The 12,566-nt window shown below is 39.8% G+C and overlaps 1 protein-coding gene across 8 annotated transcripts in view; it reads left to right on the top strand.

Annotated features, from left to right (window-relative positions):
* Window positions 1–12,566, top strand: part of NSD1 (nuclear receptor binding SET domain protein 1) — a 148,133-nt gene that overhangs the window by 127,847 nt on the left and 7,720 nt on the right. For all 8 annotated transcript variants that reach the window (XM_069591771.1, XM_069591766.1, XM_069591769.1 and 5 more), the window contains 5 exons: window positions 2,081–2,350; window positions 4,085–4,201; window positions 5,455–5,596; window positions 9,982–10,088; window positions 11,937–12,141. In XM_069591771.1, the coding sequence (XP_069447872.1) occupies window positions 2,081–2,350; window positions 4,085–4,201; window positions 5,455–5,596; window positions 9,982–10,088; window positions 11,937–12,141 (841 nt within the window). The remainder of the gene's footprint in view (window positions 1–2,080; window positions 2,351–4,084; window positions 4,202–5,454; window positions 5,597–9,981; window positions 10,089–11,936; window positions 12,142–12,566) is intronic.

Below are 12,566 nucleotides of genomic sequence, written 5' to 3' on the forward strand. Positions count from 1 at the left end.
TTGTTCTGGAGAACATTTGAAGACAGTGTATTTTTACACACAGATTGTAGATTATTCCCCACAACAGTTTTGCAAGTAAAAATTAACTCACCAAATAATGCAATTCCTGAAGTATCAAATTTTACGTATAGGATAGGTTTTTGAAGACTCGTGATTTGACTGTTCCCATTGATATCAAGTAGAGGAAACTCATTCCTTTAATTTTATTGAATTATAGTTTACATTTACATTGTCGTGTTAATTTCTGCCTATAGCAAAATGAATCTGTTATATATATATAAAACATGGGTTTTCATTATGGTTTATCACAGGGTATTGAGTATCATTCCCTGTGCTATATAGTAGAACCTTGTTGTTTATCCATCCTATATATAATAGTTTGCATCTGCTAATCCCAGACTCCGAATCCCCCACCCCTAGCTTTGGAGCTGGACGTGTAGGGTCTTAATTCCCCTACCAGGGATTGAACTACCGACCCCTGTATTGGAAGCGTTGAGTCTCCCGCTGGACCACCAGGGCAGTCCCCAGGACTCATTCTTATAGTGCACACATCTCTCTGTTGAGAATAGAGAGAATGTCTACTTTTTTCCCCCCGCTGTTGTTAGTATCAAATGGCTTCAGTATCACAGCAATTGGCCTTTGTTTGACCACACTGGATATTCAGTATTAGCACCACTAAAAATGAATGCTTAGGTGACATTGCTGTAGTCTGTTCAAAAGATTTCAAGTTGTGATAGTCAGTTTTAAAATATATCTTCACATATTGGAACTCAGTTACTCAGAGACCTTTTCATGTTTTTTCAAGATTTACCACTTGAGAAGGGTGAATTTTTTTTAATATAGCAGCTAACGTGGCGCCACCCTGTGGCAATAGTGGAAACTCAAATTTACAATTGACTTCTCTTGTTTAGTTGCTCAGTTGTGTATGACTGTTTTGTGATCCCATTGACTGTAGCCTGCCAGGCTCCTCTTTCTATGGATTTTCCAGGCAAGAATACTGGAGTGGATTACCACTTCCTTCTGTAGGGATTCTTCCCCGACCCAAGGATGGAACTCTTGTCTCCAGAATTGGCAATCGGTTTCTTTGCCACTGAGCTACCAGGGGAACCCAGGCTTGAAATTATGAATTTTTAAGAAATGATTTTTTTTTAAATGTTTATTTAGACTATGCTGGGTCTGCGTTGCTATGCAGGCTTTTCTCTATCTTCATTATGCATGGGCCTTCTCTAGTTGGGACAAGCAGGGGCTACTCTTCCTTTCAATGGGAGGGCTTCTCTCTGTGGTGGCTTCTCTTGTTTTGGAGCATGGGGTGTAGGCTGTGTAGGTTTCTGTAGTTGTGGCGCGTGGGCTCAGTAATTGTGGCTCCCAGCTCTAGAGCACAGGCTCAGTACTTGTGGTGCATGGGCTTAGTTGCTCTGTGGCATGTGGGATCTTTCCACATTTGGATCGAACCCATGTCTCCTGCATTGGCAGGCAGATTCTTATCCACTGGGCCACTGGGGTAGCCCAGAGATGATTTTTTTTTCTATTTGTGGTATTTATATTTTATGTATTGAGTGAGGCTTTATTTTTATATCAAACTGCCTAAATTTTTATTTCCTTCTCCTTTTTAATTGTGGTAAAAATATAGATACGTAAAGTTTTGTTTATCTTAACCATATTTAACTATACATTTCAGTGGCATTAAATGCATTCATGTGTATAACTATTGCCATTATCTCTTTGTATTTAAGTGGTACAAGTATTTGTCTGTTTTGACTGCCTTATTCCGTTTAACATAATGTCCTCCAGGTTTATCCATGTTGTGCATTGTGTGTCAAATTTCCTTCATTTTTAGGCTGAATAATACTCCGTTATTTTTACCACATTTTGCTTATCCATTCATGTACTGGTGGACACTTGAGTTGTTGCCATATTTTAGATGGCATTCATTAGATGTTATGAATAATCCTGCTAAATCTTGATAATTCAAAATCATGTAACGTGTATTGTGCAGCTTGAGAGAAACCTGCCTTTCACAGGTGCTGAACTGTCCTGCGCTGACTTGCCTGATGCACTGTTGTGTGTGTCTCTTCGCCAGGTGAACCGCCCTATTGGCAGGGTGCAGATCTTCACTGCAGACTTGTCTGAGATCCCCCGCTGCAACTGTAAAGCCACAGACGAGAACCCCTGCGGCATAGACTCCGAGTGCATCAACCGCATGCTGCTGTACGAGTGCCACCCCACAGTGTGCCCTGCGGGAGGCCGCTGCCAGAACCAGTGCTTTACCAAGCGCCAGTACCCAGAGGTGGAAATTTTCCGCACCTTACAGAGGGGCTGGGGTCTCCGAACAAAAACAGATATTAAAAAGGTGAGGAGACTTCATCTTCAGTTTTTTTTCCTTCTTTGCAGTTGCTTAATACAAGTAATTTTTCTGATTAATATGAGAAAATTGGTCGTGGAGGAACATAATAAAGTGTAAGGATTAGCCTTATTATAATGTCTTGCCATACCCTTCCAAAATTTAGAGACTTGTAGAATAGATGGTCTCTTTTCTGTATGAAGTTCACTTACTGATCATGTTCATTATGTATGAGGATGAAAGAAATGAGGGAAATTCATAGAGATACCATGGTTTTGTCCACTCATTTGTGGAAATCCTGGAACTTGTAGTTAAGAGAATAGAAAGAGTGTGATACAGGTGTTAATCATCAACTAATGAAATAAAGTTTATTTTTACTGAGAGAAAAATAGGTTTGGGTTCATAGAACATAAAGGGAAAGAGGATTAGGTCTTCTCTATCGAAAATGCAGTAACATCTTCAACTTGAACCTTGGAAGGACCTACAAATTTCTGATAAACAGATAGTATTATACAGTCTCTGAGTGGAATAAACCATATTTGACATTTGAATGTAATAAGTCTTATTCTGGTTATATTTTCTGAAGAATTTTATTGAAGTTTATTTCTAGGAAAGGAGGTGAATATGAGTTGGTTGGTCTCTTTTAGTCATTTGCCGAGTAACTATTGTATGTCTCCTTTGTGCCAGGCATGTTGCTATGTGATGCAGTGTTCAGTAAGAAAGACATGTTCCATACCTAAAGTTTACTTTATAGATGGAGAGAGATATTGAACAAGTAATCACTCACTGTGGAAGCACAAAGGGTTCTGTAGGCATGTGATGAAGGGCCTGAAGCTAGCTTATCTCTGAGAATATTTTAAATTGAGACTTGAAAGATAAATAGTTGTTGGCTTAAGCTGGTGGAATATTTTAGCATTTCGGGTAGAGGGGACAGCATATGAGAAAACCAGTATGACCGTAGTATAGTGAATCATTAGGACAGCGGTGTGAAATGTGGATAGGCAGTAGGCAGGCCATGTTCCATGAAAACAGAATATAGTTTAGGAAATTTACTTTTAGGTTCTTAGACAGGTAAAGGGAGAAACCAGTACAGTGGAGCTTTAGTTTACTTATATCCATTTAGATTGATCTTAAGGTGAATTCCAAGTTTTCTGCTGTTGGCTGTGGTAGGAGTGAGGAGATCATTCTTATTGTTTAATAGTTGAAACATCATATTTATGTTTTATCTTGAATAAGTGAAGTGAAAGCGTTAGTCGCTTAGTCCTATCTGACTCTTTGGGACCCCATGGTCTATAGCCCCCCAGGCTCCTCTGTCCATGGAATTCTCTAGGCAAGAGTATTGGAGTAGCCATTCCCTTCTCCAGGGGGTCTTCCTGATCTGGTTCTCCTTCATTGCATGCAGATTCTTTGCCTTCTGAGCCACAACCTTTGTTAAGTACAAAAGTACAGAGTGAAGTCACTCAGTCATGTCTGACTCTCTGCAATTCCATGGAGAAGCCTACCAGCCTTCTCCGTCCATGGAACTTCCCAGGCAAGTGTACTGGAGTGGGTTGCCATTTCCGTCTCCAGAGGATCTTCCTAACCCAGGGATTGAACCCAGGTCTCCCGCATTGCAGGCAGACACTTTACTTTCTAAGCTACCAGGGAAGCTTTTGTGAATCTGTTACTTTAATTTTTTAAAAATAAGGTATACCTATGAACACAGTTGGCACTTTTTGCCATTTAAGTAATTTCTCGTTCCAGGGTGAATTTGTGAATGAATATGTGGGTGAGCTAATAGATGAAGAAGAGTGCAGAGCTCGAATCCGTTACGCCCAAGAACATGATATCACTAATTTTTATATGCTCACTCTAGACAAAGTAAGTAATGGAAAGTGCTATTCCCACTGTTATAAGCTTGGTTTAATCAGTGTTGTCCCAGCTATTCTGTGTAGGCATGTCATATACTGCGTAAAGCAGTGTCTTTCTTCCAGGTTCATAGGGATTAAGGTCCTGGAGTTGGATAAGGTTACTCATTTCAAGCTGTACAGCCATGGGCAAAAGGCACTAAAACTGCTTTTCAACTGTCCAACTTAAGTTTGGGATGAGTTCTTTTAGTGTTTTTCCTATAAGATTAAAACTTGAAGCCAGAAAAATAAATAATGATTATTTTACTGTTTATTTTACAGATTGAAACACTGATTTGTTAATATTTAGTTAGTACATTGAGAAAGTCATAAAAATTGACTATAGAACTCATCCTACAAACCCAAGTCAGCTATCCAATTATTGGAATTTCTGATGAGTTGTGTTTCATTGGTGTCTAGAGTTATATTTGGGATTTTTTTTCCCATATATCATTTCCAACATGTTTCATTTTCGTTTTTAAAATTTATTATTTTTAAAATATTTTATTGAAGTATAGTTGATTTATAATGGCATGTTAATTTCTGCTGTACAGCAAAGTAATTCAGTTATACATATGTTTTTCCATTATGATTTATCACCAGATATTAAATATAGTTTCCTATGCAGTATATAGTAGGACCTTCTTCTTTATGGGATTTATTTCTAATTCTGGCATCCTAATGCATTTTGTTTCTGTGTACACTGAGATTCCTCTTTGTACGTTAGTATTGGGTTCTGTTAGGTTTCGCCCTGTCTCCAGCTGTTATAATAGACTTTTCTTAGTGTGGAACTTTGTATTTACCCGGTTGTACTTTGATGGTTTGTGAGATCCTCAGCTCAAATGATCCTCTGATCATTTGGGATTAGGTCTGGATGTCATTATTAAAATCTTAGGTGATTACTAATATATAGCCAGGGTTCAGAAGAGGATACAAGAAGCTACTGCTTCTAGGATGGTGGTTCTCAAACTTCACAATAATGCCAACCACCTAGAGGGCTACATACATAGATTGTTGGGCCTCAGAGTTCCTGCTTTAGTTATCTCTGAAGTGCCGCCAAAGACTTTGCATTCTTAGTGGATTCCGAGGTGGTGATACTAGTGCTAGTCTAGGCACTACATTCTGGAAGAGTCAAAGTTTACCAATAGGAACTCCAGCTTGTTAAAATACTCTAATTTTACTCAGTAATAGTGGAGGTGTGCTGAACAGCGTCTCTTGGAATTCTAGGACCGGATTATTGATGCTGGCCCCAAAGGAAACTATGCTCGATTCATGAATCATTGCTGCCAGCCTAACTGTGAAACACAGAAGTGGTCTGTCAATGGAGACACCCGGGTTGGCCTTTTTGCCCTGAGTGACATTAAAGCAGGTAAGACTCATTTAAGGATTTTGGAACCAGGACTAGGACCAGTTTTTATTATCTAAAAACCCCATTTGTCCTGTAATCCAAAATGAGGCTGCAAACCCCTGGGGACACAAGGAGACTATGTTGGTGGTGCCTGGCGGCTACCAGGTCTGTTCTTACTGGTGGTGGAATGGTAAGACACATGTAACCTGAAATTTACCATTGTAGACATTTTAAAGTGTGCTGTTCAGTGGCATTTCAGTCCATTCACATCGTGGTACAACTGTCACTACCATCCGTCTCCAGCACTTGTTTTCTTGAACTGAAGATACCCATTAAACAAAAATTCCCTCTTTCCCACTCCCCCAGCCCCTAGTGACCACCATTTTACCTTCTGGCTCTGATTTTTTTAGCTGTTCTAGGAATCTCATGTAAGTGCAGTCATATAATACTTGTTTTGTTGTGACTGACTAATTTTATTTAGCATGATGGTTTGGGCATGCTCTCCAAGCGTACCATGTGGCTTGCAGGATCTTAGCTCTCCAACCAGGGATTGAACCTGGGGCCGTCACATTGAAAGCACTGAGTCCTAACCACTGAAGTGCCAGATAATTCACTGTATGGTTTTAAAGGAATAAATTTCCAGACCTTTCTGTAACTTATATGAACTCCATAAAAATTGGGCTGCCTTAAAAATCGTCAGCAGCCAAGGTCTCCTTTCACAGCTGACTTTCATCCGTTTTGTAAACCAAATAGGCACCTCTCACCCATCTGAATTTTATGGTTTATGAGCCCAAAGCTAAGGAAAAAAAAAAAGTCCCTCACCTCTTGGGTGTCAAAGAACTGGACATTTGGAGAATGCACTTTTATGTTGTGGCTGCCCTAGATGCCCATGCCTCTGAGAGTTCAGAGTGAAGAAGTGAGGTTGTTGTGTTCAGCACAATATTCAGATGTTTAGTTAAACTGAAAGTACATCTGGTAAGGCTGAGAGGTTTGAACGTAAACTTACATGATGGATATTTTTCATAAATTAAAGCAACTTAACATTTAGTGTCAAGGTTTTTATGAAAAATTTTGAAACATATTATATGACACACTCTAAATAATATTTAGACTTATGTAAAGTTTGAGTGTAAGGATATACCTAATTTTTCAAAGTAAGTTTTTGCAGGAATACTAGCAAAGCGTTTAAAGATCACTCTCCCAGGTGGTGCTACTGGTAAAGAATCCTCCTGCCAGTGCTGGAGACATAAGAGATGCAAGCTCGATCCCTGGGTGGGAACGATCCCCCTGGAGGAGGGCATGGCAACCCACTCCAGTACTCGTGCCTGGAGAATCCCATGGACAGAGGAGCCTGGTGGGCTACAGTCCCTGGGGTCGCGCAGAGTCAGACACGACTGAGCGACTGAGCACGTGCACATGCACACAGTCTCTCTCTGCTACCCCCTCCCCCCTCCCACCTCAGAATGAGACTGGCCTGAGTAGGGTTTTTTTTCCTCTCATCAAAGCAGACTTTACTGGTGGAGCGCCTGGCTGCCTCGCGCCCCTGGGTGCCCACCCTGTGCTCAGCGGGCGACCGCTGCGGCGTTGTTACCCTGAGTTCTGGCTTTGCTGTTGTTGCACCTTGGAGGGCAACTCTCGGCTTGGGCAGTTCATAATTGACAGTAGCATAGTCCAGTGATTCTCAAAGTGGAAATCCTACATGAGCCCAGTCAGTGTTATCCATGTTTACCTCAAGAAGCACTAATCAAAATAAAGAGTAATTTGGTCAGCCTTTTGTCTGTTGCCTTTTTTTCCATCTGTAGACAACTTCTCCTTTCTTCTCCCCCCCTCCTCCCCTATATATTTTTTCTCTTTAATTTAAATATAGGGCTGCCCAGGAGTCTTTTGGGCTCTTCAGAATTTTAAAGTTCGACAGTTTTCCCATTTTTAAAATTGAGCCACTAGTTCCCCCTCCTGTTCTGCATTGCTTCATGTAAGGCATTTAGTGATGAAAGTGACACTATTTGAGCATCGCTGTGCACTTGTGTTCTGCTGACTAAGTGGAACTGACTTTTAAAGTCATAACGTGCATCAGGTTTTTAGAATGGATGGCTTCAGTGTAAATTGGGTAGACTTCTGATTTGTACGAGGAATTATCAACTGAATGCTGTTAAGAGCTACTGTTTATCAGATGCCAAACTTTGTTCCAAGCTTGCTATTTAATCCTTACAAAATGAAAGTGAAGTTGCTCAGTTGTGTCCAACTCTTTGTGACCCCATGGACACCAGACTCCTCCATCCATGGGATTTTCTAGGCAAGGGTATTGGAGTGGGTTGCCATTTCCTTCTCCAGGGAATCTTCGCGACCCAGGGATCCAACCCAGGTCTCCTGCATTGTCGACAGATGCTTTACTGTCTGAGCCACCAGGGAAATCCAGTCCTTACAAAAGTGCTATAAATTACCTGTCTTCATACCTGTGTTATCTGCATCTTTTGACCTTATCTCTCTCTCAATCTTTGGTCTGTTTTTCTCTCTAATCACCCTAGGGGAAGAAGGGGCGGTGTTCCTCTGTATTAATTACTCAAATGTTAGCCATATGCCTTCAGTGCTTATCTCTATCCTGACTGCTTTTAGTGCCACACTTCCACTTCAAACTTCAGTCTGTCTGTGGGGATAGCCTGTTCTACCTTGTGTAGCCACAGATTTCTCTGCTTCTAGCGTTGTGTGGGAACTGACTGACCTTGTTCTGTCCTCCCAAACTGCAGGGGTATCTTCCGTGTGGTGTTCTCATTCCTTGTTTATCTCTTCTCCAGTGCCGTTTGAAAGTGAAGTCACTCAGTCATGTCTGAGTCTGCGACCCCATGGGCAGTAGCCTGCACCAGGCTCCTCCATCCATGGGATTTTCTATGCAGGAGTACTGGAGTGGGTTGCCATTTCCTTCTCCAGGGAATCTTCCCGACCCAGGGATTGAACCCAGGTCTCCCGCATTGTAGACAGCCAGCCAGGGAAGTCCAGTGCCCTTTGTTCTCCCCCGACATTGCAGATATCTGTATTTTGGACTCTTCTAGAATGGCTTGCCTGTGTGCACACTGATACCTTCTGATTAATCCCCTCCTGTAGTTTTGTTTGTGTAGTGGATGCTGAGTGAGCAGCAGGTAATAACAAGTATCCTGCTCTTATACTTGTGTATCTGATTGAGTTGCATTGTAAGCCCATTAAATTTGTGAAAATTCAGCTATATATTCAGAAAATTTTTAAAAAGGTTAGTGTGAATAAAAGTACCCATCATTCAGTCCAGTAAGTTCACAGTGGGTGTGAGAGGTTAGATGTGACCTGCTGATACCCTGGTCAGTCTTGGTTCCTCCAGGCTCTTCGCAGTGTGAACCTCTTACCAGGCCACAAGTAATTCTAGCATTCGTACCATTCAGATTCCTAAATAGAAGCTGGCTGCTTTATAATTTACTCAACCAAATTTAAGGAATAATGATCTCTTTCCAATATTAGATGAAAACCTATATTAATTAATCTCACTGATAGAAGATATATCATTCTGCACTGGGAAATCTTCCTCAGTTTTGACAGTTTTAACTGAACAATTATCACTTTGTACATTAACGGTAAGCCATTACCCCTACCCAGGGACAGTCTCATTGTATATTTCTGTAAAATTCTTCTGTTTGTTAGGCTTTCCCTAACACACTTTGATTTTGAATGTTTGTGTGATCTATTTGCTCTCAATTTTGATGAAATGCGCTTACGAGAAAAAGGGGAATTTTTGTATGTTAAATTTGTAAATCTCCTATTAAAGTTCACAAATTCCTGCTGTGTGCATTATGTCATTCTCAGTAAGCTTGTAAGATTGTTATCTGCATTTAACAAATGGACTCTCAGGCTCAGCTCACCCAGGTAGACTGTGGTGTAATTGGGATGTAAAGCCAGGGCTTAGGTCTTGTTGTCTAGAGTTCCTAATACTATTGTGTATTGACTTGTCTCTCGAGTGCTGCCAGGTAAGATGCTCACTTTGGGACAGATGACAGACAGGCTTCCTTCACACTTAGGTTTCACAGTGCCTGGCACATCAGTGCATAAATAGCATTTTGTTGTTTTGGGTAATAATATAGTTTGAATCTGAATGGTTAGAAAAAATATTCAAAACAACTTGGGTAACACCTCGATGATAAAATTGTTTTAAGTATTACTTGTTAGGTCATGTTTTTCTGTTGTTCAGTTACATTAGTTGATTAATATTGTTATTAGATTCAAATTCATTAATATGTTACTAATATAGTGAGATTAAAGTTAATATGCCCTTTTATTCCTCTTAAAAACTAACCTTGTTCTCTTGGAAGTCTGTGTCCTTTGTGGTTAATACAGAACTATTGTAATTAAAACTATTGAGACTAATATTTTCATGGTCTCTTATGCAGGCACTGAACTTACCTTCAACTACAATCTAGAATGTCTTGGGAATGGAAAGACCGTTTGCAAATGTGGAGCCCCAAACTGCAGTGGCTTTTTGGGTGTAAGGCCAAAGGTACCTGTTAAACGTTTGCATCAAGGATAATGGTGTGGTCATTTCTCCCTAACCTGTTGGCAGGACTGAGTATTTAAGAAGATTTCTGTTTGAAATGATGGCATTGAATATTTGTCAGTAGGGACACTGGCAATTTAAGCATTCTAATAACCAGTTTGGTACACTAGAGAAGGTCTTTGGGTATTGTTGAAGTGTTTTGAGTAATCTGGCTTCTAATTAATGATACCTTTGAAGCTAAAAAAGATGTAAAATAGGAATCTATAAGGTAGGTTACCTCCCATATCTCTATTGGTCTTAGTCAATCTTACATTTGCTAAGAAACTACTTAGATTCTCAGTCTCTCTTTGTGTCTTTCTTTTTAAAGATATTAGAGAATCTGATATTGAATTTAAGATTCTAAATGTAGTATAAGATTGTAGATAAACATAGGACCCTTATTTTTTTCTTAACCCTTAATCTTTTTAACATTTTATTTTGTATTGAGGTATAGCTGAATAACAGTGTGTACATATAAGAACCCTTAATCTTAACCATGTGCCATGTAACAGAGTATAAACTTTATTGTATCTTATGTCCTGTTTTTTTATGTATAAGTTAACTGAATTATAATTCTATATCTGTTAAAAATTGTTGTTTATAATTCATAGATATTATTTAAAAATACTTTCTTGCTATTACATTATTTTATTAACCATCATTTTCAATGACTGTTAAAGTTTTTATATATTGGATGAATCATAATAGGTGAATATCTGGATGCTTCCTGAGTTACTCTTATCATAAGTAACAGCATGCTGAAAATTGAAGTTTAACTTTGATACAAAGTACACGGTGACTCCAATTGGGTATTTCTTATTATACATCTTTGATAGTGAAGTCAACATTAAGAACTGAAAAGTGAAAATTAGCATGAAACTATTTAATAAAAGGATTATTTTGACCTATAATACATGAAGAACACCCAATAATTATTCTTTTATCTGTTAAATAAGAAAATGTACATTGGATTTTGTTTTTTGTTCTGTTGGTTGGTTAAATGGTCTTGTTTCTTAAGGTGTTCAGTGGATTTAGTCCCTGTAAATTAAAATAGTAACAGAATTTAATGGTGTTTGGTGTACTTGGGATGTCTGTTTCTGTATCCTTAAGGTCTGTGTAGCACTTCACAGGTGAATCAGTGAGAGAGAAATTTGAGAACAGAAGTTTAGAAATGGGAGGAGATCACTGTGGGCTGGCAATAAACTGGATTGGTCCTGGATGTTTCTAGGCCAAGGTAAATAATGTGATGAAACCATGCAGTTTGGTGGCCGCATGTGGGCTACAGGGAGCACAGAGTAGACCTGCTGGCTGCTCCAGGGTCTGTCTAGGCAAGTGGTGGATATGAACCTAAACTGACGTAGATAAAAATGCAAAGACCACAAATCAGCTTTCTGGAAAGCTAATATGAGCTGGAACATGGCTCATATGAAGAGCTCAGTGAAGATTTGTTGAATAAATTTAGAAATGTGTGTGACCCACAGATGTCTTCCTTAGTTTTGAAATTAGACAAACTTAAGAATGAAAATAAAACGCATCATTAAAGGATGATCTTTAATACCAGCCTGTGTGTCAACATAAAGCAGCATATTTCTGTTTTATTGCACTCAGGTGGTAGGAGTAGTTGATGTCAGATACACTTAATGCTACCATTTATTGGGTACCAGTGATATGCCCTGTGCCTTTTTCTGCATTTTCTTTTATCTTCACAATAGTCTGTGAGGACTGTCTTTCCAGAGGAGAGTCTGAAGTGCAGAGATTAATTAACCTGGTCAAGATCATACAACTAATGTGTCAACAATATTTGACCTCTAGAATCAACCCATTGCTACAGAGGAAAAGTCAAAGAAATTCAAGAAGAAGCAACAGGGGAAGCGCAGAACCCAGGGTGAAGTCACAAAGGAGCGAGAGGATGAATGTTTCAGCTGTGGGGATGCTGGCCAGCTCGTCTCTTGTAAGAAGCCAGGCTGCCCCAAAGTTTACCATGCAGATTGTCTCAATCTAACCAAGCGACCAGCAGGTTGGTGCCAGAATCCTTTCAGAGTTCCCTTTGTTCTCTGCCAGAATTCTCAGAGCCCTTTGGTCTTCCCATGCGTATATGCAGGGGTGGTATGATTCATATTCTCACTATCAAAGTAAATGACAATGAAGACTATAGGGAAGGGAACAGAGACTCGCTTGCTCCATGAAGCATTTTATGTTAGTTTATCCTCCCACCAGCCTGTAAAGATGAGGCCTTTTTACCTTCATGTTTCAGATGAGGAAACTTGTCACATTAAAGCGTATAGATGCAGGGACTGGCTTGAAAGCCAGAAATTTTCTGACTTTAAGCCCACTACATCATGTTGACTCTCTAGAGAAAGAGACGCTGAGAAAGAGTGGAGCTTCTGGGTGATTATAGCCCCACTCTGGCCCACTTCCCTCTGAAAGAGTTGCAGTTGTGTT

Source organism: Ovis canadensis, chromosome 5 (assembly GCF_042477335.2).
Source record: "Ovis canadensis isolate MfBH-ARS-UI-01 breed Bighorn chromosome 5, ARS-UI_OviCan_v2, whole genome shotgun sequence".
NCBI lineage: Eukaryota > Metazoa > Chordata > Mammalia > Artiodactyla > Bovidae > Ovis > Ovis canadensis.